This window comes from Caloenas nicobarica, chromosome 29 (assembly GCF_036013445.1).
Source record: "Caloenas nicobarica isolate bCalNic1 chromosome 29, bCalNic1.hap1, whole genome shotgun sequence".
Taxonomy (NCBI): Eukaryota; Metazoa; Chordata; class Aves; order Columbiformes; family Columbidae; genus Caloenas; species Caloenas nicobarica.
This window is the reverse complement of record NC_088273.1, coordinates 283,790-311,711: the sequence shown is the minus strand read 5'-3', so window position 1 is coordinate 311,711 and position 27,922 is coordinate 283,790. Positions and strand designations below refer to the sequence as shown.

Here is a 27,922-nt window from a genome sequence, read left to right as displayed (position 1 = left end):
CGGCCGGGGCAGGGGGGCGGGGCTCCGGCGGCGGTTTCAAACGGCGGCGGCGCGCGCTGCGCTCCCATTGGCCGGGGCGGGCGAGGGGGCGGGGCCGCGCGTGCCCGGGGCGGGCGAGGGGCGGTGACGAGCCCTTCCCGCGAGCGCTGCGCTCTGATTGGCGGAAAAGGGCGGGAACGGCGCCGCGCGCCGCGCTCTGATTGGCTGCGGGGCGCGAGGGGGAGAGCGCGGGTCACGGGACCGTGTTCGCTGGAAGAGCCGAGAGGGCCGCTGGCCGCCCCGGTGTCCCGAGAACCGCGTGTCCGTCTGTCCAGCCGCCCGGGGACGGCGGCTCGACGCCGCGCAGCCCTTCGGGGGAGAAACGGGGAGCGATTCCCGGCCTCCCCGGCGGCGCTGATTGGCCCAAAAGGGCGGGAGAGGCGCGCGCGGCACCCGGGACGGCGGGAGCGCCGGGAGCACGTGGCCGCCGCGCGAGCGCTGCGCTCTGATTGGCTGAAAAGGTCGAGGAGGGCGGGGCGGAGGGGGGGCCGAGCACGATGCTCTGATTGGCCGGAAAGGGCGGAAAGGGGGCGGGGACAGCGCCGCTCCTTTTTTGGCGGGAAGGCGCGGGCACGCGCCCCGCTCGCGCCAGCGCCGCGCTCTGATTGGCGGAGAGCGGCGGGAGGGCGGGAAGCGCAGTTGGCGGGAAGCGCGGTTGGCGGGAAGCGCGGTTGGCGGGAAGCGGCCGCAGCGGGGCCGGGGCCGCTCCGGGGTCTGTCCCGTGTGTGTCCCGTGCCGGAGGGGACCGAGCCCGGCCCGGCTCCCGCGGCCCCGCCGCGGCTGCGGACGCGCGGCCGGTGAAGCGCGGGAGGAGCCCCCGGGGAGCCCGGGGCGGGCGGTGACGCGGGGCTCCGGGTCCCCCCGCGTCCCCGCGTCCCCGCCCCCGCGTGCCGCGCTGTCCATGGTGCTGCTCGCGCGGGGGGGGTGGCCGGTCCCACGGCCGGCCCGGTGCGGGGGGGGGGGGACACGCGGGGGCACTCGGGGTCACGGGCACATGCGGAGGGGGCGTGTCCGCCCAGGCCCCGCCCCCCGCCGCCAGGCCCCGCCCCCCGGGCCGCAGCGCGCGCCTCGGGCTCCGCAGCGCCGGGACCCATGGGCCGGTACGGGGGCTGTAATTAGAGGGGGCTGCTAATTGCGGGGGGGGCGGGGGGGGGGCGCTGCGTTGCAGACGGGAGAGCCCATCGCGGACGGGGGGTGTCGCGGGTGGGGGCGCACTGGTAACGGGGGGGGGGCGGCGGGCCCGTTGCTGGGGGGGCGGGGGGGGCTGCGGGGCGGGGGTGTCGTTTTGGGGGGGCCGGTGCGGGGCGGGGGGGCTGGTGCTGGGCCCGGTGTTGCACTGCGGGGGGGGCGCCCTGGGGGCGCTGCGGCTCTGGGGGGTCACACGCACACCGGGGGGTCCCCGGGCTGCGGGGGGGTCCCCAAAGCCGGGGGGGGGGGCCGGGGTGTGCGTGTGAGTGACAGCCCGGGGGGCGGGGCTTGCGCGCCCCCCCCCTTTGGCGCAGTCCGCGGGCCCGCCGCAGGGCCGGGGGCGGAGCCACGCCGCGCTGGCCACGCCCCCGCCCGCCGCTCATTGGATGGGCAGGCGGGGGGCGGGGCCGGGGGACGCGGGGTCACTGGGGGGCAGGGGGGTTCCCCGGGGGTTCCCCGGGGGGTTCCCGGGGGGTTCCCGGGGGAGCTCGGGCTGTCCCGGTTCCCCCGGGGGGCGGGCGCAGACCGCAGCTCTGCTGTCCCCAGGTGTGGCCCGGGCAGGGGGGGCGGCCGCCCCTGACCCCGCCGCGTCCATGGCCCCGCCCCCCCGCGGGGCCCCCCCGGCGTGACCCCCCCCCGGCCCCGCTGAGCAGGTGACGGGTCCCCCCGCGGCCCCGCCTGTCCTGTGTCCCTAACGACGTCCCTGCTCCCCAAGGGTGTCCCCAAATCACGTGTCCCTCGTGGTGTCCCTGGTCTCTAACGATGTCCCCAGGTCAGGTTCTTTGTCCCCAACAACCTCCCGCTGTGTCATGACGTCCCCACGTCACTTCTGTGTTTCCAGCAGCGTTTCTTGTCCCCCATGATGTCCTCAAGCCCCCAAAAATGTCCCCAAGCCGTGTCCTGTGTCCCCAACAGTGTCCCCAAGCCCCCCGTGATGTCCCCAAGCAGGGTCTCGTGTCCCCAATTACGTCCCCAAGCCATGTCCCAAGCCCCCCGTGACGTCCCCGAGCCCCCAGTGATGTCCCCAAGCCCCGTCCCACGTCCCCAAGGCCCCAACGATGCCCCTGACCCCCGTCCCGAGCCCCCCCGCACTGTCCCCAAGCCCCGTCCCTCACCACCTCACGTGTCCCCGCGTCCCCACGTCCCCCTGACGCCCCCGCGTCCCCGTGTCCCCGTGTCCCCATGTCCAGCCCCCGTGTCCCCACGTCCCCCTGACGCCCCCGCGTCCCCGTGTCCCCGTGTCCAGCCCCCGTGTCCCCACGTCCCCCTGACGCCCCCGCGTCCCCGTGTCCCCATGCTGTCCCCGCGACGCCCCCGTGTCCGTGTCGCGCAGGCGCCATGGGGGAGCCCCCCGGGGGGGGATTTGGCTGCAGCGCGGCGGAGCTGCGGGCGCTGATGGAGCTGCGGGGCACCGAGGCCGCGCGGCGCCTGCGGGACGGGTACGGGGGCGCGCGGGGGCTGTGCCGGCGCCTCCGCACCTCCCCCACCGACGGTGAGACCCCCCGGGACCCCCAGAGAGACCCCCGGGACCTTCCTGGCCCCTCTGAACCCCCCGGGACCCCCCAGGACTGTTCTGGCCCCTGTGAGCCCCCCAGGATCCCCAGAGAGACCCCTGGGACCCCCTGGAACCTACAGAGATCCCGGGACCTTCCCGGCCCCTCTGAGCCCCTTGGGACCCCCAGGGGGGTTCCTGGGACCCCCCAGAGCCCCCGTCCCCTGGGACCCCCCTGGGGCACCCGGCGGGGGCGGGGGTGTCCGGGCGCGGGTTGCACCCCCGCGGTCGGGGGGACCCAGGCGTCCGGGCCCCCCCAGGGCTGTCGGAGGGGCCGGCGGAGCTGGAGCGGCGGCGCCAGGAGTTCGGGCGCAACTGGATCCCCCCGAAACGCCCCAAAAGCTTCGCGGAGCTGGTGTGGGAGGCGCTGCAGGACGTCACCCTCGTCATCCTGGAGGCGGCCGCCGCCGTGTCCCTGGGACTGTCCTTCTACGCCCCCCCCAGCGGGGACACCGCAGGTGGGGGGTCCTGGGGGCGGTGTCCCCTCGCTCTGGGGGTCCGCGGGGTCCCTCGGTTCCCGTCCCACCGCGTCCCCTCGGCCCTGCCCCATCGCCACGTCCCCCCCCGGCCCGATGTCACCGCACGCAGCCCCCGCGTCCCCGCCGTGGCCCGAAACCGTCCCCGTGTCCCCATCTTGATGCCAGCCCTGGCGCCCTGGTGTGTCCCCATGTCCCCAGCCCTGGTCAGATGTCACCCCCGTGTCCCCATCTCGATGCCATCCTTGACATCCTGGTGTGTCCCCGTGTCCTGTGTCCCCATCCCAGTGCCACCCCTGTGTCCCCATGTCCTGTGTCCCCATCCCAGTGCCACCCCCACTCCCCATCACACGCCACCCCTGTGTCCCCATGTTCCCGTCAGATGGCACCCCTGTGTCCCCTCCGTGTCCCCGTGCCCCCCGGTGACCTGTCCCCCCCATGTCCCCGTATCCCCGGTAACCTGTCCGCATGCCCCCGGTGCTGTGTCCCCCCCATGTCCCCATTCCCCCTGCTGACCTGTCCCCCCCATGTCCCCGTATCCCCGGTGACCTGTCCCCGTCCCCCCGGTGCTGTGTCCCCCCCATGTCCCCATTCCCCCTGCTGACCTGTCCCCGCTATGTCCCCGTATCCCCGGTGACGTATCCCCTCCATGTCCCCATTCTCCCTGCTGACCTGTCCCCCCCATGTCCCCGTATCCCCGGTGACGTATCCCCTCCATGTCCCCGTCCCCCCGGCGACGTGTCCTCCCCAGCCTGCGGCCGCGTGTCGGGGGGCGCGGAGGCCGAGGGGGAGGCGGAGGCGGGCTGGATCGAGGGGGCGGCCATCCTGCTGTCGGTGGCCTGCGTGGTGCTGGTCACGGCCTTCAACGACTGGAGCAAGGAGCGGCAGTTCCGCGGGCTGCAGAGCCGCGTGCAGCAGGAGCAGCGCGTGGCCGTGCTGCGGCGTGGTCGGCAGGAGCAGCTCCCCGTGGCCGAGCTGGTGGTGGGGGACATCGCGCAGGTCAAGTACGGTGAGTGACGGGGACACGGGGGGGACACGGGGGGCAGGGGGACATCGCGCAGGTCAAGTACGGTGAGTGACGGGGACATGGGGGGGACACGGGGGGCAGGGGACATCGCGCAGGTCAGGTACGGTGAGTGATGGGGACGTGGGGGGGGCACAGGGGGATGCCGGGGCGGTGGGCTCGGGGGGGTGACAGTCTTGGGAGATGACAGGGCCCCCCCCAGGTAACAGGCCCCCCCAGGTGACACAGCCCCCCCAGGTGACAGCCCCCCCCAGGTGACGGCCCCCCCAGGTGACAGCCCCCCCAGGTAACAGGCCCCCCCAGGTAACAGCCCCCCCCAGGTGACACAGCCCCCCCCAGGTGACAGCCCCCCCCAGGTGACAGCCCCCCCCAGGTGACAGGCCCCCCCAGGTGACAGCCCCCCCAGGTGACACAGCCCCCCCCAGGTGACAGCCCCCCCCAGGTGACACGGCCCCCCCCAGGTGACCTGCTGCCTGCCGACGGCGTCCTGATCCAAGGCAACGACCTGAAGATCGACGAGAGCGCCCTGACCGGCGAGTCCGACCACGTGCGCAAGGCGGCCGACAAGGACCCCATGCTGCTCTCGGGTGAGGGGGGGACCCGGGGGGGCGCCTGGGGGCCGGGGGGACCCGCTGTGACCCCCTGGGGCCCCCGCACAGGCACCCACGTCATGGAGGGCTCGGGGAGGATGGTGGTGACGGCCGTGGGGGTCAACTCGCAGTCCGGCATCATCCTCGCGCTGCTGGGGACCGGCGAGGAGGAGGAGGAGAGGAAGGACAAGAAAGGTGCGTCCTGGCCCCCCCGGGTCCCCCCCGGGTCCCTGTCCTGGTCACCCCTCCGAGTCGTGTCCCAATCCGGAGTGACTCTGGATTGACCTGGGACGGGTTCTGGTCACCCAACTGAATCGTGTCCCAATCCGGAGTGACTCTGGATTGACCTGGATGGATTCTGGTCACCCAACTGAATCGTGTCCCAATCCGGAGTGACTCTGGATTGACCTGGGCGGGTTCTGGTCACCTGACTGAATCGTGTCCCAATCCGGAGTGACTCTGGATTGACCTGGATGGGTTCTGGTCACCTGACTGAATCGTGTCCCAATCCGGAGTGACTCTGGATTGACCTGGGACGGGTTCTGGTCACCCAACTGAATCGTGTCCCAATCCGGAGTGACTCTGGATTGACCTGGATGGGTTCTGGTCACCCAACTGAATCGTGTCCCAATCCGGAGTGACTCTGGATTGACCGGGACGGGTTCTGGTCACCCGACTGAATCGTGTCCCAATCCGGAGTGACTCTGGATTGACCTGGGCGGGTTCTGGTCACCTGATTGAATCGTGTCCCAATCCGGAGTGACTCTGGATTGACCCGGGACGGGTTCTGGTCACCCGACTGAATCGTGTCCCAATCCGGAGTGACTCTGGCTTGACCCGGGACGGGTTCTGGTCACCCGACTGAATCGTGTCCCAATCTGGAGTGACTCTGGATTGACCTGGACGGGTTCTGGTCACCCGACTGAATCGTGTCCCAATCCGGAGTGACTCTGGATTGACCCGGGACGGGTTCTGGTCACCCGACTGAATCGTGTCCCAATCCGGAGTGACTCTGGATTGACCTGGACGGGTTCTGGTCACCCGACTGAATCGTGTCCCAATCCGGAGTGACTCTGGATTGACCTGGGCGGGTTCTGGTCACCCGATTGAATCGTGTCCCAATCCAGAGTGACTCTGGATTGACCTGGGACGGGTTCTGGTCACCCGATTGAATCGTGTCCCAATCCGGAGTGACTCTGGATTGACCTGGGACGGGTTCTGGTCACCCGACTGAATCGTGTCCCAATCCGGAGTGACTCTGGATTGACCCGGGACGGGTTCTGGTCACCCAACTGAATCGTGTCCCAATCCGGAGTGACTCTGGATTGACCGGGACGGGTTCTGGTCACCCGACTGAATCGTGTCCCAATCCGGAGTGACTCTGGATTGACCTGGGCGGGTTCTGGTCACCCGATTGAATCGTGTCCCAATCCGGAGTGACTCTGGATTGACCTGGGCGGGTTCTGGTCACCCGACTGAATCGTGTCCCAATCCGGAGTGACTCTGGATTGACCTGGACGGGTTCTGGTCACCCGACTGAATCGTGTCCCAATCCGGAGTGACTCTGGATTGACCTGGATGGGTTCTGGTCACCCGACTGAATCGTGTCCCAATCCGGAGTGACTCTGGATTGACCTGGATGGGTTCTGGTCACCCAACTGAATCGTGTCCCAATCCGGAGTGACTCTGGCTTGACCCGGGAGGGGCTCCAGGCCTGCGGTGCTGGGGGTGTCCCCGGGGGGTGTCCCCGGGGGGTGTCCCCGGGGGTGTCCCCGGGGGTGTCCCCGTCCCCCGTCCCGTGCGCGGGGTCGCGGGCGGGGTGACGCGCGTGTCCCCCCAGGCAAGCGGCCGGACGGGGGGGCGGCCATGGAGATGCAGCCGCTGAAGGGCGCGGACGGGGGGGACGCGGAGCAGCGCGGGCGCCGCGGCGGCGCCAGGAAGGAGAAGTCGGTGCTGCAGGGCAAGCTCACCCGGCTGGCGGTGCAGATCGGGAAGGCCGGTGAGTGCGGCCCCCCCGGGGCCCCCCGTGGTCCCCCCAGCGTCCCTGTGTCCTTCCCCCAGTGTCCCCATGTCCCCCGCCGTGTACCCATGTGTCCCCTCCCATGTCCCCTCCCGTGTCCCCATGTCCCTTCCAGTGTCCCCATGTCCCCCCCCGTGTACCCATGTGTCCCCCCCATGTCCCCTCCCGTGTCCCCATGTCCCCCCCGTGTACCCATGTGTCCCCCCCATGTCCCCTCCCATGTCCCCATGTCCCCTCCTGTGTCCCCATGTCCCCCCCCGTGTACCCATGTGTCCCCCCCATGTCCCCTCCCATGTCCCCATGTCCCCTCCCGTGTCCCCATGTCCCCCCCGTGTACCCATGTGTCCCCCCCATGTCCCCTCCCATGTCCCCATGTCCCCTCCCGTGTCCCCATGTCCCCCCCGTGTACCCATGTGTCCCCCCCATGTCCCCTCCCATGTCCCCATGTCCCCTCATGTGTCCCCATGTCCCCCCCCGTGTACCCATGTGTCCCCCCCATGTCCCCTCCCATGTCCCCATGTCCCCCCCCATGTACCCATGTGTCCCCCCCCATGTCCCCTCCCGTGTCCCCATGTCCCTTCCAGTGTCCCCGTGTCCCCCCCCGTGTACCCATGTGTCCCCCCGGGTGTCCCCACATCACCCACCGTGTCCCCCTGACCTGTGTCCCCATGTCCCCCCATGTCTTCCTGACCGGGTCCCCCTGTCCCCCCCATCCCCCATGTCCCCCTGACCTGTCCCCCCGTCCCCCTGTGTCCCCGTGTCCCCCCGTGTCCCCCTGACCCGTGTCCCCCATGTCCCCCTGACCTGTGTCCCCATGTCTCCCCGTGTCCCCCTGACCTGTGTCCCCGTGTCCTCCCTGTCCCCCGTGTCCCCCTGACCCTTGTCCCCCCTGTCCCCCCGTGTCCCCCCACCTGTGTCCCCGTGTCCCCCCGTGTCCCCCTGGCCCGTGTCCCCCTGACGCGTGCCCCCGTGCCCCCGTGTCCCCGCAGGGCTGGCCGTGTCGGCGGTGACCGTCATCATCCTCGTGCTGTTCTTCGTCATCGAGACGTTCGTGGTGGAGGGGCGGCCCTGGCTGGCCGAGTGCACCCCGCTCTACGTGCAGTACTGGGTCAAGTTCTTCATCATCGGCGTCACCGTGCTGGTGGTGGCCGTCCCCGAGGGGCTGCCGCTGGCCGTCACCATCTCCCTCGCCTACTCCGTCAAGGTCAGGCCGCTGCCCGGCTGTCTGTCTGTCCCCAGAGCTCCTCCATCTGTCGTCCATCCGTCCATCATCTGTCCATCCCACCTTCTGTCTGTCTGTCCCCAGAGCTCCTCCATCCATCGTCCATCTGTCCACCATCCATCCATCATCTGTCCATCATCCAGCCGTCCCACCTTCTGTCTGTCTGTCCCCAGAGCTCATCCGTCCGTCCGTCATCCGTCCGTCCGTCATCCGTCCGTCATCCATCCGTCCGTCATCCGTCCGTCCATCATCCATCCGTCCGCCGTCCATCCATCCCACCCTCTGTTTGTCCATCTGTCTGTCCCCAGAGCTCCTCCATCCATCCGTCCATCATCCATCCTTCTATCATCCATCCATCCATCATCCCTCCACCGTCCATCTGTCCCACCTTCTGTCCGTCCGTCCGTCTGTCCCCAGAGCTCCTCCGTCCATCATCCATCCATCCATCCGTCCATCATCCATCCCACCTTCTGTCCGTCGGTCTGTCCCCAGAGCTCCTCCATCCATCATCCATCCATCCATCCGTCCATCATCCATCCCACCTTCCGTCCGTCAGTCTGTCCCCAGAGCTCCTCCGTCCATCATCCCTCCACCGTCCATCTGTCCCACCTTCTGTCCGTCCGTCTGTCTGTCCCCAGAGCTCCTCCGTCCATCATCCATCCATCCGTCCATCATCCATCCCACCTTCCGTCCGTCGGTCTGTCCCCAGAGCTCCTCCATCCACCCCTCCATCCGTCTCCCCCGCTCCGTCTGTCCGTCCCCTGGCTCTGTCCGTCCCTCCACGCCCTCCCCGCTCCCCCCCCCAGAAAATGATGCGCGACAACAACCTGGTCCGTCACCTGGACGCGTGCGAGACCATGGGCAACGCCACGGCCATCTGCTCGGACAAGACGGGCACGCTGACCACCAACCGCATGACGGTGGTGCAGGCGTTCCTGGGGGACACGCTCTTCCGGGGGCCCCCCGAGCCCGGCGCGCTGGCCCCCCCGACGCTGGACCTGCTGGTGGAGGCCATCGCCATCAACAGCGCCTACACCAGCAAGATACTGGTGAGACTGGGACATGGGGACGTGGGGGGGACATGGGGACATGGTGGGGACATGGGGGGACGTGGTGGGGACAGGGGACCAACAGCACCTACACCAGCAAGATACTGGGGACACTGGGACATGGGGACGTGGTGGGGACATGGGGACATGGTGGGGACATGGGGGGATGTGGTGGGGACAGGGGACCAACAGCACCTACACCAGCAAGATACTGGGGACACTGGGACATGGGGACGTGGGGACACGGGGGGACAGGGGACCCTGGGTGGGGTGGCACCCGGGGGGGTCACTCGGCGCCCCCAGGGCCTCCCGTGTTTGACCCCACTCTGCTCTCTGTCCCTGACGGCACCGTCTTTGTCCCCCCCATCCTGTGTCTGCCCCCCATCTCTGCCCCCATCTCTGCCCCCCATCTCTGCCCCCATCTCTGCCCCCCATCTCTGCCCCCATCTCTGCCCCCATCTCTGCCCCCCATCTCCATCCCCCATCTCTGCCCCCATCTCTGCCCCCATCTCTGCCCCCATCTCTGCCCCCCATCTCTGCCCCCCATCTCCATCCCCCATATCTCCATCCCCCATCTCTGCCCCCATCTCTGCGTCCCCCTTCTCTGCCCCCATCTCCGCCCCCCATCTCCGCCCTCATCTCTGCCCCCCATCTCTGCCCCCCATCTCTGCGTCCCCCACCTCTGCCCCCCATATCTCCATCCCCCATCTCCATCCCCCATCTCCATCCCCCATCTCTGCCCTCCATACCCCCCCTGCCCCCCATCTCTGCCCCCATCTCCGCCCCCCATTCCTGCCCCCCATCTCTGCGTCCCCCATCTCTGCCCCCCATCTCTGCCCCCCATACACCCCCTGCCCCCCATCTCTGCCCCCATCTCCGCCCCCCATTCCTGCCCCCCATCTCTGCGTCCCCCATCTCTGCCCCCCATCTCTGCCCCCATCTCTGCGTCCCCCATCTCTGTGTCCCCCATCTCTGCCCCCCATACCCCCCCTGCCCCCCATCTCTGCCCCCCATCTCTGCCCCCATCTCCGCCCCCCATTCCTGCCCCCCATCTCTGCGTCCCCCATCTCTGCCCCCCATACCCCCCCTGCCCCCCATCTCTGCCCCCCATCTCTGCGTCCCCCATCTCTGCCCCCCATACCCCCCCTGCCCCCCATCTCTGCCCCCATCTCCGCCCCCATCTCCGCCCCCCGTCCCCCCCTGCCCCCGTCCCCCCCTCCGCCGCCCGCCCCGGTCGCCAGCCCCCCGAGGCGGCGGGGCTGCCCCCGCGGCAGGTGGGGAACCGCACGGAGTGCGCGCTGCTGGCGCTGGCGCTGGCGCTGCGGCGCGACCCCGAGGCCGAGCGCGCGCGGCTGCCCGAGGAGCAGCTGCACAAGGTCTTCACCTTCAGCTCCGAGCGCAAGTCCATGAGCACCGTCACGCGCCGGCCCGGCCGCGGCTTCCGCCTGCTCAGCAAGGGCGCCGCCGAGATCCTGCTGCGCAGGTACGGCAACGGGCCGAGAAACCCAGAAACGGCCAGGAAAACCCAAAGAACGGCCAAAAGAACCCCAGAAACGGCCAAAAGAACCCCAGAAACGGCCCTGGGGATGCTCGGGAACCCCCCACCGGGAACCCCGAGATCCTGCTGCGCCGGTGCGGGAACGGGCCGAAAAACCCAGAAACGGCCAGGAAACCCCAAAGAACGGCCAAAAGAACCCCAGAAACGGCCAAAAGAACCCCAGAAACGGCCAAAAGTACCCCAGAAATGGCCCTGGGGATGCTCGGGAACCCCCTGCTGGGAACCCCGAGATCCTGCTGCGCCGGTGCGGGAACGGGCCAAAAAACCCAGAAAAAGAACGGCCAAAAGAACCCCAGAAACAGCCAAAAGAACCCCAGAAACAGCCCTGGGGATGCTCGGGAACCCCCCACCGGGAACCCCGAGATCCTGCTGCGCAGGTACGGGAACGGGCCGAAAAACCCAGAAACGGCCAGGAAAACCCAAAGAACGGCCAAAAGAACCCCAGAAACGGCCAAAAGAACCCCAGAAACGGCCAAAAGAACCCCAGAAATGGCCCTGGGGATGCTCGGGAACCCCCCACCGGGAACCCCGAGATCCTGCTGCGCCGGTGCGGGAACGGGCCGAAAAACCCAGAAACGGCCAGGAAACCCCAAAGAACGGCCAAAAGAACCCCAGAAACGGCCAAAAGAACCCCAGAAACGGCCAAAAGAACCCCAGAAATGGCCCTGGGGATGCTCGGGAACCCCCCACCGGGAACCCCGAGATCCTGCTGCGCCGGTGCGGGAACGGGCCAAAAAACCCAGAAACGGCCAGGAAACCCCAAAGAACGGCCAAAAGAACCCCAGAAACGGCCAAAAGAACCCCAGAAACGGCCAAAAGAACCCCAGAAATGGCCCTGGGGATGCTCGGGAACCCCCCACCGGGAACCCCGAGATCCTGCTGCACCGGTGCGGGAACGGGCCAAAAAACCCAGAAACGGCCAGGAAACCCCAAAGAACGGCCAAAAGAACCCCAGAAACGGCCCTGGGGATGCTCGGGAACCCCCCACCGGGAACCCCGAGATCCTGCTGCACCGGTGCGGGAACGGGCTGAAAAACCCAGAAACGGCCAGGAAACCCCAAAGAACGGCCAAAAGAACCCCAGAAACGGCCAAAAGAACCCCAGAAATGGCCCTGGGGATGCTCGGGAACCCCCCACCGGGAACCCCGAGATCCTGCTGCGCCGGTGCGGGAACGGGCCGAAAAACCCAGAAACGGCCAGGAAACCCCAAAGAACGGCCAAAAGAACCCCAGAAACGGCCAAAAGAACCCCAGAAACGGCCAAAAGTACCCCAGAAATGGCCCTGGGGATGCTCGGGAACCCCCTGCTGGGAACCCCGAGATCCTGCTGCGCCGGTGCGGGAACGGGCCAAAAAACCCAGAAAAAGAACGGCCAAAAGAACCCCAGAAACAGCCAAAAGAACCCCAGAAACAGCCCTGGGGATGCTCGGGAACCCCCCACCGGGAACCCCGAGATCCTGCTGCGCAGGTACGGGAACGGGCCGAAAAACCCAGAAACGGCCAGGAAAACCCAAAGAACGGCCAAAAGAACCCCAGAAACGGCCAAAAGAACCCCAGAAACGGCCAAAAGAACCCCAGAAATGGCCCTGGGGATGCTCGGGAACCCCCCACCGGGAACCCCGAGATCCTGCTGCGCCGGTGCGGGAACGGGCCGAAAAACCCAGAAACGGCCAGGAAACCCCAAAGAACGGCCAAAAGAACCCCAGAAACGGCCAAAAGAACCCCAGAAACGGCCAAAAGAACCCCAGAAATGGCCCTGGGGATGCTCGGGAACCCCCCACCGGGAACCCCGAGATCCTGCTGCGCCGGTGCGGGAACGGGCCAAAAAACCCAGAAACGGCCAGGAAACCCCAAAGAACGGCCAAAAGAACCCCAGAAACGGCCAAAAGAACCCCAGAAACGGCCAAAAGAACCCCAGAAATGGCCCTGGGGATGCTCGGGAACCCCCCACCGGGAACCCCGAGATCCTGCTGCACCGGTGCGGGAACGGGCCAAAAAACCCAGAAAAAGAACGGCCAAAAGAACCCCAGAAACAGCCAAAAGAACCCCAGAAACAGCCCTGGGGATGCTCGGGAACCCCCCACCGGGAACCCCGAGATCCTGCTGCGCAGGTACGGGAACGGGCCGAAAAACCCAGAAATGGCCAGGAAACCCCAAAGAACGGCCAAAAGAACCCCAGAAATGGCCCTGGGGATGCTCGGGAACCCCCTGCTGGGAACCCCGAGATCCTGCTGCGCCGGTGCGGGAACGGGCTGAAAAACCCAGAAAAAGAACGGCCAAAAGAACCCCAGAAACGGCCAAAAGAACCCCAGAAACAGCCAAAAGAACCCCAGAAATGGCCCTGGGGATGCTCGGGAACCCCCCACCGGGAACCCCGAGATCCTGCTGCGCCGGTGCGGGAACGGGCTGAAAAACCCAGAAAAAGAACGGCCAAAAGAACCCCAGAAACGGCCAAAAGAACCCCAGAAACAGCCAAAAGAACCCCAGAAATGGCCCTGGGGATGCTCGGGAACCCCCCGCCGGGAACCCCGAGATCCTGCTGCGCCGGTGCGGCTGAACGGGAAAAGAACCCAAAAAGCAGCCGAAAAAACCAAAACACGGCCAAAAGAACCCCAGAAATGGCCCAAAACAACCCCGGTATGTCCCCAGGTGCGGTGCCATCTGGAGGGGGGACACCCCTGCCTGTCCCCATGTCCCCTGCTGTGTCCCCATGTCCCCATGTCCCCACGTCCCCAGGTGCTGTGCCATCCTGGGGGCCGGGGGGACCCTTGTCTGTCCCCATGTCCCCATGTCCCCTGCTGTGTCCCCATGTCCCCACGTCCCCAGGTGCTGTGCCATCCTGAGGGCCAGGGGACCCTTGTCTGTCCCCATGTCCCCACGTCCCCTGCTGTGTCCCCATGTCCCCATGTCCCCACGTCCCCAGGTGCTGTGCCATCCTGAGGGCCAGGGGACCCTTGTCTGTCCCCATGTCCCCACGTCCCCTGCTGTGTCCCCATGTCCCCTGTCTGTCCCCACGTCCCCAGGTGCTGTGCCATCCTGGGGGCTGGGGGGGACCCTTGTCTGTCCCCATGTCCCCACGTCCCCTGCTGTGTCCCCATGTCCCCATGTCCCCACGTCCCCAGGTGCTGTGCCATCCTGGGGGCTGGGGGGGACCCTTGTCTGTCCCCATGTCCCCACGTCCCCTGCTGTGTCCCCATGTCCCCATGTCCCCACGTCCCCAGGTGCTGTGCCATCCTGGGGGCCAGGGGACCCTTGTCTGTCCCCATGTCCCCACGTCCCCTGCTGTGTCCCCATGTCCCCACGTCCCCAGGTGCTGTGCCATCCTGGGGGCCAGGGGACCCTTGTCTGTCCCCATGTCCCCACGTCCCCTGCTGTGTCCCCATGTCCCCACGTCCCCAGGTGCTGTGCCATCCTGGGGGCCGGGGGGACCCTTGTCTGTCCCTGTGTCCCCATGTCCCCTGTCTGTCCCCACGTCCCCAGGTGCTGTGCCATCCTGGGGGCTGGGGGGGACCCTTGTCTGTCCCCATGTCCCCATGTCCTCTGCTGTGTCCCCATGTCCCCATGTCCCCATGTCCCCACGTCCCCAGGTGCTGTGCCATCCTGGGGGCTGGGGGGGACCCTTGTCTGTCCCCATGTCCCCATGTCCTCTGCTGTGTCCCCATGTCCCCATGTCCCCATGTCCCCACGTCCCCAGGTGCTGTGCCATCCTGGGGGCCGGGGGGGCCCTTGTCTGTCCCCATGTCCCCATGTCCCCATGTCCCCACGTCCCCAGGTGCTGTGCCATCCTGGGGGCCGGGGGGCCCTTGTCTGTCCCCATGTCCCCATGTCCCCTGTCTGTCCCCACGTCCCCAGGTGCTGTGCCATCCTGGGGGCCGGGGGACCCTTGTCTGTCCCCATGTCCCCATGTCCCCATGTCCCCATGTCCCCTGCTGTGTCCCCATGTCCCCACGTCCCCAGGTGCTGTGCCATCCTGGGGGCCGGGGGGGCCCCGCGGGCGCTGGGGCCGCACGAGCGGGAGCAGCTGCTGCGGCAGGTGGTGGAGCCCATGGCGGCCGCCGGGCTGCGCACGCTGGTCCTGGCGTTCCGGGACATCCCCCCCGGCCCCGAGCCGCCCTGGGACGACGAGGCCGCTGTCGTGCGGGACCTGACCTGCATCGCCATCGTGGGCATCGAGGACCCCGTGAGACCCGAGGTGACGGGGGGCGGGGGGACACGCGGGGACGGGGGGACACGCGGGGACAGGGGGACACGCGGGGACGGGGGGACACGTGGGGGACGGGGGGACACGTGGGGACGGGGGGACACGCGGGGACAGGGGGACACGTGGGGACGGGGGGACACGCGGGGACGGGGGGACACATGGGGACGGGGGGACACGTGGGGGACGGGGGGACACGTGGGGACGGGGGGACACGCGGGGACAGGGGGACACGTGGGGACGGGGGGACACGCGGGGACGGGGGGACACATGGGGACGGGGGGACACGCGGGGACGGGGGGACACGTGGGGATGGGGGGACACGCGGGGACGGGGGGACACACGGGGACAGGGGGACACGTGGGGACAGGGGGACACGCGGGGGACGGGGGGACACGTGGGGACGGGGGGACACGCGGGGACGGGGGGACACGTGGGGGACGGGGGGACACGTGGGGACGGGGGGACACGTGGGGGACAGGGGGACATGGGAGGGATGTGGGGGGACAAGGGACAGGGGGACACGTGGGGACGGGGGGACACGCGGGGACGGGGGGACATGGGAGGGATGTGGGGGGACAAGGGCCGGGGGGACACGAGGGACGGGGACACACAGGGGACATGGGGACACGGGGGGACAAGGGACGGGGACACGCGAGGGATGGGGACACATAGGGGACATGGGGACACAGGGCGACATGGGGACACAGGGGAACATGGGGACACAGGAGGGACATGGGGACACGCAGGGGACAGGGGGACACACGGTGATGGGGGGACACGTGGGGACGTGGGGGGGACGAGGGATGGGGGACACGCGAGGGATGGGGACACACAGGGGACATGGGGACACAGGGGGACACGGGGGATGGGGGAGACGCAGGGGACATGGGGTTGCATTGGGGATGCGCTGGGGACGCGTTGGGGACGCGCTGGGGACATGTTGGGGTTGCATTGGGGACCCGCTGGGGACGCGCTGGGGACGCGCTGGGGACGCGTTGGGGACCCGTTGGGGTTGCATTGGGGATGCATTGGGGACGCGTTGGGGATGCGCTGGGGACACGCTGGGGTTGCATTGGGGATGCATTGGGGACGCGTTGGGGATGCGCTGGGGACGCATTGGGGACCCGCTGGGGACGCGCTGGGGACGCGCTGGGGACGCATTGGGGACCCGCTGGGGACGCGTTGGGGATGCGCTGGGGACGCGTTGGGGACCCGTTGGGGTTGCATTGGGGACGCGCTGGGGACGCGCTGGGACGCGTTGGGGACGTGTTGGGGTTGCATTGGGGATGCATTGGGGACGCGTTGGGGATGCGCTGGGGACACGCTGGGGACGCATTGGGGACGCGCTGGGGACGCGCTGGGGTTGCATTGGGGACCCGCTGGGGACGCGCTGGGGACGCGCTGGGGACGCATTGGGGACCCGCTGGGGACGCGTTGGGGATGCGCTGGGGACGCATTGGGGACCTGTTGGGGTTGCATTGGGGACACGCTGGGGACGCATTGGGGACGCGCTGGGGACGCGTTGGGGACGCGCTGGGGACGCATTGGGGAACCCGCTGGGGACGCGTTGGGGACGCGCTGGGGACGCGTTGGGGACCCGCTGGGGACGCGCTGGGGACGCGCTGGGGACGTGTTGGGGACCCGCTGGGGACGCGCTGGGGACGCGCTGGGGACACGCAGGGGACACGCAGGGGACCCGTTGGGGACCCGCTGGGGACGCATTGGGGACGCGCAGGGGACGCGTTGGGGACGCGCTGGGGACGCGTTGGGGACCCGCTGGGTACGCGCTGGGGACGCGCTGGGGACACGTTGGGGACGCGTTGGGGACGTGTTGGGGACGCGCTGGGGACGCGCTGGGGACCCGTTGGGGTTGCATTGCGGACGCGCTGGGGTCGCATTGGGGACGCGTTGGGGACGCGCTGGGGACGCGCTGGGGACCCGTTGGGGACGCGTTGGGGACGCGCTGGGGACCCGTTGGGGTTGCATTGGGGACGCGCTGGGGACGCGTTGGGGACCTGTTGGGGACCCGTTGGGGTTGCATTGGGGACGCGTTGGGGACGCGCTGGGGACGCATTGGGGACCCACTGGGGACGCGTTGGGGACGTGTTGGGGACCCGTTGGGGACGCGTTGGGGACGCGCTGGGGACGCGCTGGGGATGTGTTGGGGACCTGTTGGGGTTGCACTGGGGACGCGCTGGGGACGCACTGGGGACGCGCTGGGGACGCGCTGGGGACGCGTGCCGCGGTGTCCGTCCCCAGGTGCCCGAGGCCATCCGGAAGTGCCAGCGCGCGGGGATCACGGTGCGGATGGTGACCGGGGACAACCTGAACACGGCGCGCGCCATCGCGGCCAAGTGCGGCATCCTGCCCGCCGGGGAGGACTGGCTGTGCCTGGAGGGCAAGGAGTTCAACCGCCGCATCCGCAACGAGAAGGGGGAGGTACGGGGGCACTGGGGGCACCGGGGGCACTGGGGGAACTGGGAGGGACTGGGGCACCGGGGGCACTGGGGGCACTGGGGGCACTGGGGGAACTGGGGGCACTGGGGTGCACTGGGATGGACTGGGGGGCACTGGGATGGACTGAGGGCACTGGGGGGCACTGGGGGAACCGGGGGCGCTGGGGGAACTGGGGGAACTGGAGGCGCTGGGTGAACTGGGGGCGCTGGGGGAACTGGGGGAACTGGGGGAACTGGGGGCACTGGGGGAACTGGGGGAACTGGGGGGCACTGGGGGAACCGGGGGCGCTGGGGGAACCGGGGGCGCTGGGGGAACTGGGGGCACTGGGGGAACTGGGGGGCACTGGGGGCACTGGGGGGCGCTGGGGGCACTGGGGGAACCGGGGGCACTGGGGGCACTGGGGGAACCGGGGGCGCTGGGGGAACCGGGGGCACTGGGGGAACCGGGGGCACTGGGGGCACTGGGGGAACCGGGGGCGCTGGGGGAACCGGGGGCACTGGGGGCACTGGGGGAACCGGGGGCGCTGGGGGAACCGGGGGCACTGGGGGAACCGGGGGCACTGGGGGAACTGGGGGCACTGGGGGAACCGGGGGCGCTGGGATGGCCAGCGACGCAGTGGGGGAACCGGGGGCACTGGGGGAACCGGGGGCACTGGGGGAACTGGGGGCACTGGGGGAACCGGGGGCGCTGGGATGGCCGGCGACGCAGTGGGGGAACCGGGGGCACTGGGGGAACCGGGGGCGCTGGGGGAACCGGGGGCACTGGGGGAACCGGGGGCACTGGGGGAACTGGGGGCACTGGGGGAACCGGGGGCGCTGGGATGGCCGGCGACGCAGTGGGGGAACCGGGGGCACTGGGGGAACCGGGGGCGCTGGGGGAACCGGGGGCACTGGGGGCGCTGGGGGAACCGGGGGCGCTGGGATGGCCGGCGACGCAGTGGGGGAACCGGGGGCCCGCCCCCCGTGCCCCCCCAGGTGGAGCAGGAGCGGCTGGACAAGGTGTGGCCGCGGCTGCGGGTGCTGGCGCGATCGTCACCCACCGACAAGCACACCCTGGTCAAAGGTGGGGGGGCGGGGGGTTCTTTGGGGTGAAGAACGTGTCTTTTGGGGGGGTGTGGAGGCTCTGGGGGGCGGGGGGGGGCACAGAAGGAGTCTGGGAGCCATGGGGGTGCCTGCGGGGGTTCTGAGGGGTGTCCCCCCCAGGGATCATCGACAGCACCATCGGGGAGCAGCGCCAGGTCGTGGCCGTCACCGGGGACGGCACCAACGACGGCCCCGCTCTCAAGAAAGCCGACGTGGGCTTCGCCATGGTAACCCGCCCCCCCGAAAGCGGGGTCCCCACAGCCCCCCGACCCCCGGCGTGGGACGGTCGTCGCGTGCCATCTCCTTGCTCTTCCCCAGTGCCCCCCATCCCGGGGGTCCCCACCCCCGGCCAGGGCGTCCCCGCCGTGTCCCCCACGCCCCCTGTCCCCCCCCAGGGCATCGCGGGGACGGACGTGGCCAGGAGGCGTCCGACATCATCCTGACGGACGACAACTTCTCCAGCATCGTCAAGGCCGTCATGTGGGGCCGCAACGTCTACGACAGGCATCTCCAAGTTCCTGCAGTTCCAGCTCACGGTCAACGTGGTGGCCGTGGTGGTGGCGTTCACCGGCGCCTGCATCACCCAGGTGAGGGGACGGACAGACGGACAGACGGACGGCGTGCCCCCCACCCCGCCCGGGACTCCCCGCTGAAGGCCGCGCAGACGCTGTGGGTCGTGTTGGCGCGAAGCGGCTGCATGCGCCCGGGGCGGGGGGCTGCTCTTGCGGGGGGAAACAGAGAGAAATTAGTTAAACTTAATTAGAATTTATTAAAATCGTTGCGGACAAGCCACAGGTCCCGGTGCTCAGCCCTGGGGCGCCCCAGGGTCCTAGAGACACCCCGTCCCGGGGCAGCCCAGGGTCCTAGAGACACCCCGTCCCGGGGCAGCCCCAGGGTCCTAGAGACACCCCGTCCCGGGGCAGCCCCAGGGTCCTAGAGACACCCCGTCCTGGGGCGCCCCAGGGTCCTAGAGACACCCCGTCCCGGGGCAGCCCCAGGGTCCTAGAGACACCCCGTCCCGGGGCAGCCCCAGGGTCCTAGAGACACCCCCTCCTGGGGTGCCCCAGGGTCCTAGAGACACCCCGTCCTGGGGCGCCCCAGGGTCCTAGAGACACCCCGTCCCGGGGCACCCCAGGGTCCTAGAGACACCCCGTCCTGGGGCAGCCCAGGGTCCTAGAGACACCCCGTCCTGGGGCAGCCGCGGGGTCCTAGAGACACCCCGTCCCGGGGCAGCCCCAGGGTCCTAGAGACACCCCGTCCTGGGGCACCCCAGGGTCCTAGAGACACCCCCTCCTGGGGCGCCCCAGGGTCCTAGAGACACCCCGTCCCGGGGCACCCCAGGGTCCTAGAGACACCCCGTCCCGGGGCACCCCAGGGTCCTAGAGACACCCCGTCCTGGGGCAGCCGCGGGGTCCTAGAGACACCCCGTCCTGGGGCAGCCCAGGGTCCTAGAGACACCCCCTCCTGGGGTGCCCCAGGGTCCTGGAGACACCCCGTCCTGGGGCAGCCCAGGGTCCTAGAGACACCCTGTCCCTGATCCCATCCCACACCAGCTGCACGTGCTCAGGGGCGGGGGGCTGCTCTGGGGGGTAAACACAGAAAATATTAAATTAAAATTAATTAAAGTTAAATTAAAATCATTGGAGACACCCCATAACTCCCAGTGCCCATCCCGGAGCACCCCAGGGTCCTAAAGACACCCCATCCATCCCTGAGCCCGTCCCGGGGCGCCCCATGGTCAGGGTGGACAGACGGACGGTGTCCCCCCCATCCAGGACTCCCCGCTGAAGGCCGTGCAGATGCTGTGGGTCAACCTGATCATGGACACGTTCGCGTCGCTGGCGTTGGCCACCGAGCCGCCCACCGAGGAGCTGCTGCTGCGCCGGCCCTACGGGCGCGACCAGCCCCTGCTGTCCCGCACCATGCTCAAGAACATCCTGGGACACGCCGCCTACCAGCTCGTCATCATCTTCACCCTCCTCTTTGTCGGTGCGTGGCCCCAGGGGGTCCCGTGTCCCCTGGAAGACGCTGGGACGGTTCCACATCCCGTGGGAGATGCTGGGACGGTTCCACACCCCGTGGGAGATGCTGGGAAGGTCCCACCCCCATGTCCCCAGGGGTGTCCCCCATGCCAGGGCCACATCCCCAGGGGTGTCCCCGTCCCCGGGCCGGGCGGGGGCCGCGTCCCCCCCGTCTGACGTGGCCCCCCCGGCAGGGGAGCTGCTGTTCGACATCGACAGCGGGCGCGACGCCCCCCTGCACGCGCCGCCCTCGGAGCACTACACCATCATCTTCAACACCTTCGTCATGATGCAGCTCTTCAACGAGGTCAACGCGCGCAAGATCCACGGCGAGAGGAACGTGTTCCGCGGCATCCTGGGCAACCCCATCTTCTGCACCATCGTCCTCGGCACCTTCGCCGTGCAGGTGGGACGTGGCGCGGGGCACCCGGGGACACCCTGACGTGTTGGGGGGACTTGGGGACACCCTGATGTGTTGGGGGGCCGTGGGGACACTGACACCTGGGGGGACTTGGGCACACCCAGACACACGATGGACTCGTGGGGACCTTGTTCTCTCGTCCCAGGCGCCTTTGATATCCGGGGGACACCCCAACATCCCGGGGGGACGTGGGGACGCCCAGACACACGGGGACACTGACATGTTGGGGGGACTTGGGGACACCCAGACGTGTTGAGGGCACTTGGGGACACCCTGGCACAGGGATGGAGGGGACGTGGGGACACCCAGACACATGGGGGGGACACGGGGACACTCTGACGTGTGGGGCGGACATGGGGACGTCGTGGGGACCCCCAGATGTGAAGGGGACCCACAGAGACATCCAGGTGTGGAGGGGACCCCCCAGGGGCCCTCCACATGTAGGGGGGACGCCACGGGGATCCAGGGGGACCCCCACATTTGGAGGGGACCGCCGCTGACGCCCCCGCGCCCCCCAGATCGTCATAGTGCAGTTCGGGGGGAAGCCGTTCAGCTGCTCCCCCCTCAGCGCTGAGCAGTGGCTGTGGTGCCTCTTCGTGGGGGTCGGGGAGCTCGTCTGGGGACAGGTACGGAATGGGGACCCCCGGGACCCCCAGAGCCCCCCGGGACCCTCAGGGACCCACACACCCCCCAGGGACCCCCAGGGACCCCCCGGGACCCCCAGAGCCCCCCGGGACCCTCAGGGACCCACACACCCCCCAGGGACCCCCAGGGACCCCCCGGGACCCTCAGGGACCCACACACCCCCCAGGGGCCCCCAGAGCCCCCCCGGGACCCCTGGGACCCCCAGAGCCCCCCGGGACCCTCAGGGACCCACACACCCCCCAGGGACCCCCAGGGACCCCCCGGGACCCCCAGAGACCCGCACACCCCCCAGGGGCCCCCAGAGCTCCCCCGGGACCCCCAGAGCCCCCCGGGACCCTCAGGGACCCTCCGGGACCCCCGGGACCCTCAGGGACCCGCACACCCCCCAGGGACCCCCAGGGACCCCCCCTCATTAACCCGTTAATTGATTAACCCGTTGCAGGTGATGGGCTGGGTCCGGGGGCGGGGCCGTTCCCCTCATTAACTTGTTAATTAATTAACCCGTTGCAGGTGATGGGCTGGGTCCGGGGGCGGGGCCGTTCCCCTCATTAACCCGTTAATTGATTAACCCGTTGCAGGTGATGGGCTGGGTCCCGGGGGCGGGGCCGTTCCCCTCATTAACCCGTTAATTAATTAACCCGTTGCAGGTGATGGGCTGGGTCCCGGGGGCGGGGCCGTTCCCCTCATTAACCCGTTAATTAATTAACCCGTTGCAGGTGATGGGCTGGGTCCCGGGGGCGGGGCCGTTCCCCTCATTAACCCGTTAATTGATTAACCCGTTGCAGGTGATGGGCTGGGTCCCGGGGGCGGGGCCGGGGCGGGGCCAGTCCCGGTCCCGCCCCCAGGGGGCGGAGCCTGCGGCGCGCGGCAGCCCCGCCCCCCCCCGGGGGCGGCTGCTGTGGGTGCGGGGGCTGCAGCGCGTGCAGGCGCAGGTGCGTGACCTCTGACCCCCAGCGACCCCCAGCGACCCCAAATCCCCCGGGGACCCCCCGACCCCCCAGGACCTTCCGCCACCGAGGGCCCCCAAAAACCCCTCCCCCCTTCCTGCCCCCCCATTTCCCCCCCCTTCCCCCCCCCCCCATCCCTGCGGGTTTCTTTGGGGGGGCCACCCCGCTATCTGGGGCTCCGGGGGGTTTGGGCGACGCTGACCCCCCGCCGGTCCCCAGGTGCGGGTGGTGCGAGCGTTCCGCAGCTCCCTGGGGGGGCCCCCCCCGCGGCCCGGCCCCCCCCAGCCCGGGGTCCCCTTCGGGGCGCCCCCCCCGCCCGGGCTGCTGTTCGGGGACACGCGGGACATCCCGCTGATCGACGACACGGACGCCGAGAGCGACGCCCCCCCGAACCGCAACAACAACCGCGGGGCCCCCCCGAACCGCAGCGACAACCGCGGGGCCCCCCCGAACCACAACAACAACTGTGGGACCCCCCTGAACCGCAACAACAACTGTGGGACCCCCCCGAACCGCAACAACAACTGTGGGACCCCCCCGAACCGCAGCGACAACCGCGGGGCCCCCCCGAACCGCAACAACAACTGCAGGGCCCCCCCACACCAGAACAACCACCGCGGGGCCCCCCCCCACCAGAACAGCCCCCCCCCGCCCCGCAGGGCCCCCCCAAACCGCCTGCACAGCCTGGAGACCTCGCTGTAGCGATGGCCGGGGGGGGCACCCATAAGCCATGTTTAACCGGCGGGGGGATCCCCCGATTTACCCCCCGAACCGGCCCCCCCCCGGGCGCTGGGGGGATGTTTTAATTTATTCTGATTTATTGTATGTAATTATTTATTTGGGGGGGGCTCACGTGAGGCCGGGCACACGTGTGCCCCCCCCTCAGGGGTAATTAAACACGGACGGAACGAGCGGCTGCGGGGGGGTCTGTCTGTCCATCCGTCGCTGGGGGGGGGGGGGGTCTGTCCGTGTGTCTGTCACTATGGGGGGGTCTGTCCATCTGTCACCAGGTGGGGGTCAGTCCGGGGGAGTCTGTCCATCCATCACTCCGGGGGGGTCTGTCCATAAGTCTGGGGGCTCCATCTGTCTGGGGGGGTCTGTCCGTCTGTCCGGGGGGGTCTGTGTCAGTCCGGGGGTTGGTGCGTCTGTCAGTCCAGGGACTGGTCCGTCCATCAGTCGGGGGGTCTGTCCATCGGTCAGCCGGGGGGTCCATCCGTCGGTCAGTCGGGGGGTCCGTCCGTCTGTCCGTCAGCCGGGGTGTCCGTCTGTCCGTCCGGGGGGGCCGCCGCCACCTGCGTGTCCAGCCCGTAGAGCCCCAGCAGCTCCCGCTCGATCTCCTCCAGCTCCGCGGGGCCCAGCCCGGGGCTCAGCACCTGCGGGGGGGCCGGGACGCGTCACCCCCGCCCGGGACACCCCCCCCCCAGCCCCCCCCGCCCCCCCTTACCTGCCACCAGCGCGGGGGGGCCGCCGGGGGGGCGCGCTGGGCGCACAGCGCCATGGCGAGGTGCAGCGCCGCGGCCGCCACGTGCTGGGGGGGGTGGCGCAGCCCCAGGCCCCCCCCCGCGCCGTCCCGCACCAGCGCCCACGACACCCCCGGGACGCGGCCCCAGCCCCCCCGGCCCCCCCAGTGCCCCAGCGCCAGCAGGTACTGCAGCAGGTACTGTGAATGGGGGGGGACACGTGTCAGGGACCCCCTGGGACGGGGGGGTCCTGGGATCTGAGGGGGGCCCGAGGGGGCTGGGGGGTCCCAGGATTTGAGGGGGGGCCTGGGGAGGCCTGGAGGGGGGGTCCCGGGGTCTGAGGGGGGACCCGGCAGGCTCTGGGGCTGAGGGAGGGTCCCAGAGGGGTCTGGGGGGGTCCCAGGATTTGAGGGGGGACCCGGGGGGCTGGGGGGTCCCAGGGGAGCCCTGGAGCTGGGAGGGGGTCCCGGGGGGGAGGTCCCAGGGCTATGGGGTGTAAGGGGGGCCCATGGGGGTCCTGGGGGAGGTCTCAAGGGTCTGGGGGGTCCCAGGCGTGTCCTGGGGGTGCTGGGGGGTCCTGGTGGGTTCAGGGGCTCCCAGGGGGTCCTGGGGGTTTGGGGGTCTGGGGGTTTGGGGTCTTGGGGGTCCAGGGGTCCTGGGTTGGGGGTGCTGCGTGGGCAGGAGGGGTTCGGGGGTCTGGGGGTTTGGGGTTTTGGGGGTTCGGGGGTCCTGGGGGTGTGGAGGTCTGGGGATTTGGCGGTCTGGGGGTTTGGGGTCTGGGATTCTGGGGTCACCTTGTGCGGGTGCTGCGTGGGCAGCAGGGGTTTGGGGTCTGGGGTTCCAGGGTTTGGGGGTCTGGGGTTCTGGGGGTCTGGGGTTTTGGGGTCACCTTGTGCGGGTGCTGCGGGGGCAGCAGGGGTTTGGGGTCTGGGGTTCTGGGGTCACCTTGTGCGGGTGCTGCGTGGGCAGCAGGGGTTTGGGGTCTGGGGTTTTGGGGTCACCTTGTGCAGGTGCTGCGGGGGCAGCAGGGGTTTGGGGTCTGGGGGTCTGGGGGTTTGGGGTCTGGGGTTCTGGGGTCACCTTGTGCGGGTGCTGTGGGGGCAGCAGGGGTTCCAGGGTCTGGGGGTCTGGGGGTTTGGGGTCTGGGGTTTTGGGGTCACCTTGTGCGGGTGCTGCGTGGGCAGCAGGGATTTGGGGTCTGGGGGTCTGGGGTCACCTTGTGCGGGTGCTGCGTGGGCAGCAGGGGTCTGGGGTCTGGGGTTTTGGGGTCACCTTGTGCGGGTGCTGCGTGGGCAGGCGGAAGCGCAGGACGCGCAGCAGCAGCAGCTCACAGCGGCCCAGGCTGAGCCGCAGCGCCCGGAACGGCCCGTCCAGCTCCGGCGGCGGCTGCCCGGGGCGCAGGCACCTGCGGGGGATTTGGGGTGGCTTGGGAAGTTTGGGGTGGCTTCGGGGTGATTTTGGGGGTGTTTTGGGGCAACTTTGGGGTGATTTGGGGCGGTTTTGGGTACCTGTGCGCCACGTTGAGCGCGTCGCGGGCGCGCAGCGGGGCTGGGGTCAGGTTTTGGGGCGGTTTGGGGGGATTTGGGGGGATTACCTGTGCGCCACGTTGAGCACGTCGCGGGCGCGCAGCGGGGCTGGGGTCAGGTTTTGGGGTGATTTGGGGTGGTTTTGGGTCGCGGGCGCGCAGCGGGGCTGGGGTCAGGTTTTGGGGCGGTTTGGGGGGATTTGGGGCGGTTTGGGCGATGATTACCTGTGCGCCACGTTGAGCACGTCGCGGGCGCGCAGCGGGGCTGGGGTCAGGTTTTGGGGTGATTTGGGGTGGTTTTGGGTCGCGGGCGCGCAGCGGGGCTGGGGTCAGGTTTTGGGGCGGTTTGGAGCGGTTTGGGGCGGTTTGGGCGATGATTACCTGTGCGCCACGTTGAGCGCGTCGCGGGCGCGCAGCGGGGCTGGGGTCAGGTTTTGGGGTGATTTGGGGTGGTTTTGGGTCGCGGGCGCGCAGCGGGGCTGGGGTCAGGTTTTGGGGTGATTTGGGGCGGTTTTGGGTACCTGTGCGCCACGTTGAGCACGTCGCGGGCGCGCAGCGGGGCTGGGGTCAGGTTTTGGGGTGATTTGGGGTGGTTTTGGGTCGCGGGCGCGCAGCGGGGCTGGGGTCAGGTTTTGGGGCGGTTTGGGGCGGTTTGGGCGATGATTACCTGTGCGCCACGTTGAGCACGTCGCGGGCGCGCAGCGGGGCTGGGGTCAGGTTTTGGGGCGGTTTGGGGGGATTTGGGGGGATTACCTGTGCGCCACGTTGAGCACGTCGCGGGCGCGCAGCGGGGCTGGGGTCAGGTTTTGGGGTGATTTGGGGTGGTTTTGGGTCGCGGGCGCGCAGCGGGGCTGGGGTCAGGTTTTGGGGCGGTTTGGGGGGATTTGGGGCGGTTTGGGCGATGATTACCTGTGCGCCACGTTGAGCACGTCGCGGGCGCGCAGCGGGGCTGGGGTCAGGTTTTGGGGTGATTTGGGGTGGTTTTGGGTCGCGGGCGCGCAGCGGGGCTGGGGTCAGGTTTTGGGGCGGTTTGGAGCGGTTTGGGGCGGTTTGGGCGATGATTACCTGTGCGCCACGTTGAGCGCGTCGCGGGCGCGCAGCGGGGCTGGGGTCAGGTTTTGGGGTGATTTGGGGTGGTTTTGGGTCGCGGGCGCGCAGCGGGGCTGGGGTCAGGTTTTGGGGTGATTTGGGGCGGTTTTGGGTACCTGTGCGCCACGTTGAGCACGTCGCGGGCGCGCAGCGGGGCTGGGGTCAGGTTTTGGGGTGATTTGGGGTGGTTTTGGGTCGCGGGCGCGCAGCGGGGCTGGGGTCAGGTTTTGGGGCGGTTTGGGGCGGTTTGGGCGATGATTACCTGTGCGCCACGTTGAGCACGTCGCGGGCGCGCAGCGGGGCTGGGGTCAGGTTTTGGGGTGATTTGGGGTGGTTTTGGGTACCTGTGCGCCACGTTGAGCACGTCGCGGGCGCGCAGCGGGGCTGGGGTCAGGTTTTGGGGTGATTTGGGGTGGTTTTGGGTACCTGTGCGCCACGTTGAGCACGTCGCGGGCGCGCAGCGGGGCTGGGGTCAGGTTTTGGGGCGGTTTGGGGGGATTTGGGCGATGATTACCTGTGCGCCACGTTGAGCACGTCGCGGGCGCGCAGCGGGGCTGGGGTCAGGTTTTGGGGCGGTTTGGGGGGATTTGGGGGGATTTGGGCGATGATTACCTGTGTGCCACGTTGAGCACGTCGCGGGCGCGCAGCGGGGCTGGGGTCAGGTTTTGGGGTGATTTGGGGGGATTTGGGCGATGATTACCTGTGCGCCACGTTGAGCACGTCGCGGGCGCGCAGCGGGGCTCCCAGCGCCTTGGCCGCCAGGCTGAGCGCCGCGGCCGCCACCAGGTGCGGGTCGTGGGGGGCGCGGGGCCCCGCGGCGCGGCAGAAGCGCTGGAAGGCGGCGCAGGCCGTGGCCACGGCCACCGAGCCCAGGCCCAGCTTCAGGCCTGCGGGGTGACGTCAGCGCCGGCGTCATCGCCGGGGCGGTGACGTCACCCCCCCCCCCCCCGCACTCACCGGCCTCCATGATGAAGCGCGCCACCCGGAAGCGCGCGCGGGCCTCGGCCCCGCCCCCGCCGGCGCCTCGCGCCTCCGCCGGCTCCATGGCGGGACGAGCGGCCGTGACGTCACGCCGCCCGCGCCGCGGCCACGCCCTCGCCCGGCGCGGGACGCGGGAACCGCGGCGGCGGCGGCGGCCCCGGTGCGGCTCCCCGGCGCTTCCGGGCGTGGGCGGGACGCCGCCGCGCCGCCCGCTCCTATTGGCCGAGAGGCGCAGCGCGGGCGCGGCCGGCCGCCGGCGGCAGGGCGGGAAGCCTCCCGATTGGCGGCGGCGGGCGCCCGCTGGCCAATGGCGGCCGAGCGGGGCGGGGGGAGCGAAGCGGAGGGCGCGGTGTGCGCAGGCGCTAAGCTGCGCTCG

At 69.8% G+C, this 27,922-nt stretch overlaps 2 protein-coding genes across 2 annotated transcripts; one reads left to right on the top strand and one right to left on the bottom strand.

The window, feature by feature from the left end:
* Nucleotides 1–1,942: 1,942 nt before the first annotated feature.
* On the top strand, nucleotides 1,943–23,400 carry ATP2B3 (ATPase plasma membrane Ca2+ transporting 3). Its single transcript, XM_065653369.1, is given in 22 exon segments — nucleotides 1,943–1,999; nucleotides 2,561–2,719; nucleotides 3,040–3,237; nucleotides 4,007–4,264; nucleotides 4,741–4,866; nucleotides 4,939–5,064; nucleotides 6,710–6,868; nucleotides 7,879–8,093; nucleotides 8,918–9,160; nucleotides 10,402–10,643; nucleotides 14,675–14,909; nucleotides 17,178–17,357; nucleotides 18,350–18,437; nucleotides 18,578–18,684; nucleotides 18,853–18,874; nucleotides 18,877–18,959; nucleotides 18,961–19,044; nucleotides 20,233–20,446; nucleotides 20,673–20,884; nucleotides 21,418–21,525; nucleotides 22,330–22,476; nucleotides 22,711–23,400. Coding segments are annotated over 22 exon segments (3,699 nt in total). The 5' UTR covers nucleotides 1,943–1,989; the 3' UTR covers nucleotides 23,194–23,400.
* CCNQ (cyclin Q) lies at nucleotides 23,302–27,736 on the bottom strand. Its single transcript, XM_065653370.1, has 5 exons — nucleotides 27,523–27,736; nucleotides 27,266–27,452; nucleotides 25,224–25,356; nucleotides 23,936–24,151; nucleotides 23,302–23,864 (listed from the first exon to the last, which is right to left on the bottom strand). The coding sequence occupies exons 1-5, from the start codon at nucleotides 27,608–27,610 to the stop codon at nucleotides 23,712–23,714; spliced, it is 777 nt and encodes a 258-aa protein (XP_065509442.1). The 5' UTR covers nucleotides 27,611–27,736; the 3' UTR covers nucleotides 23,302–23,711.
* Nucleotides 27,737–27,922: the final 186 nt, after the last annotated feature.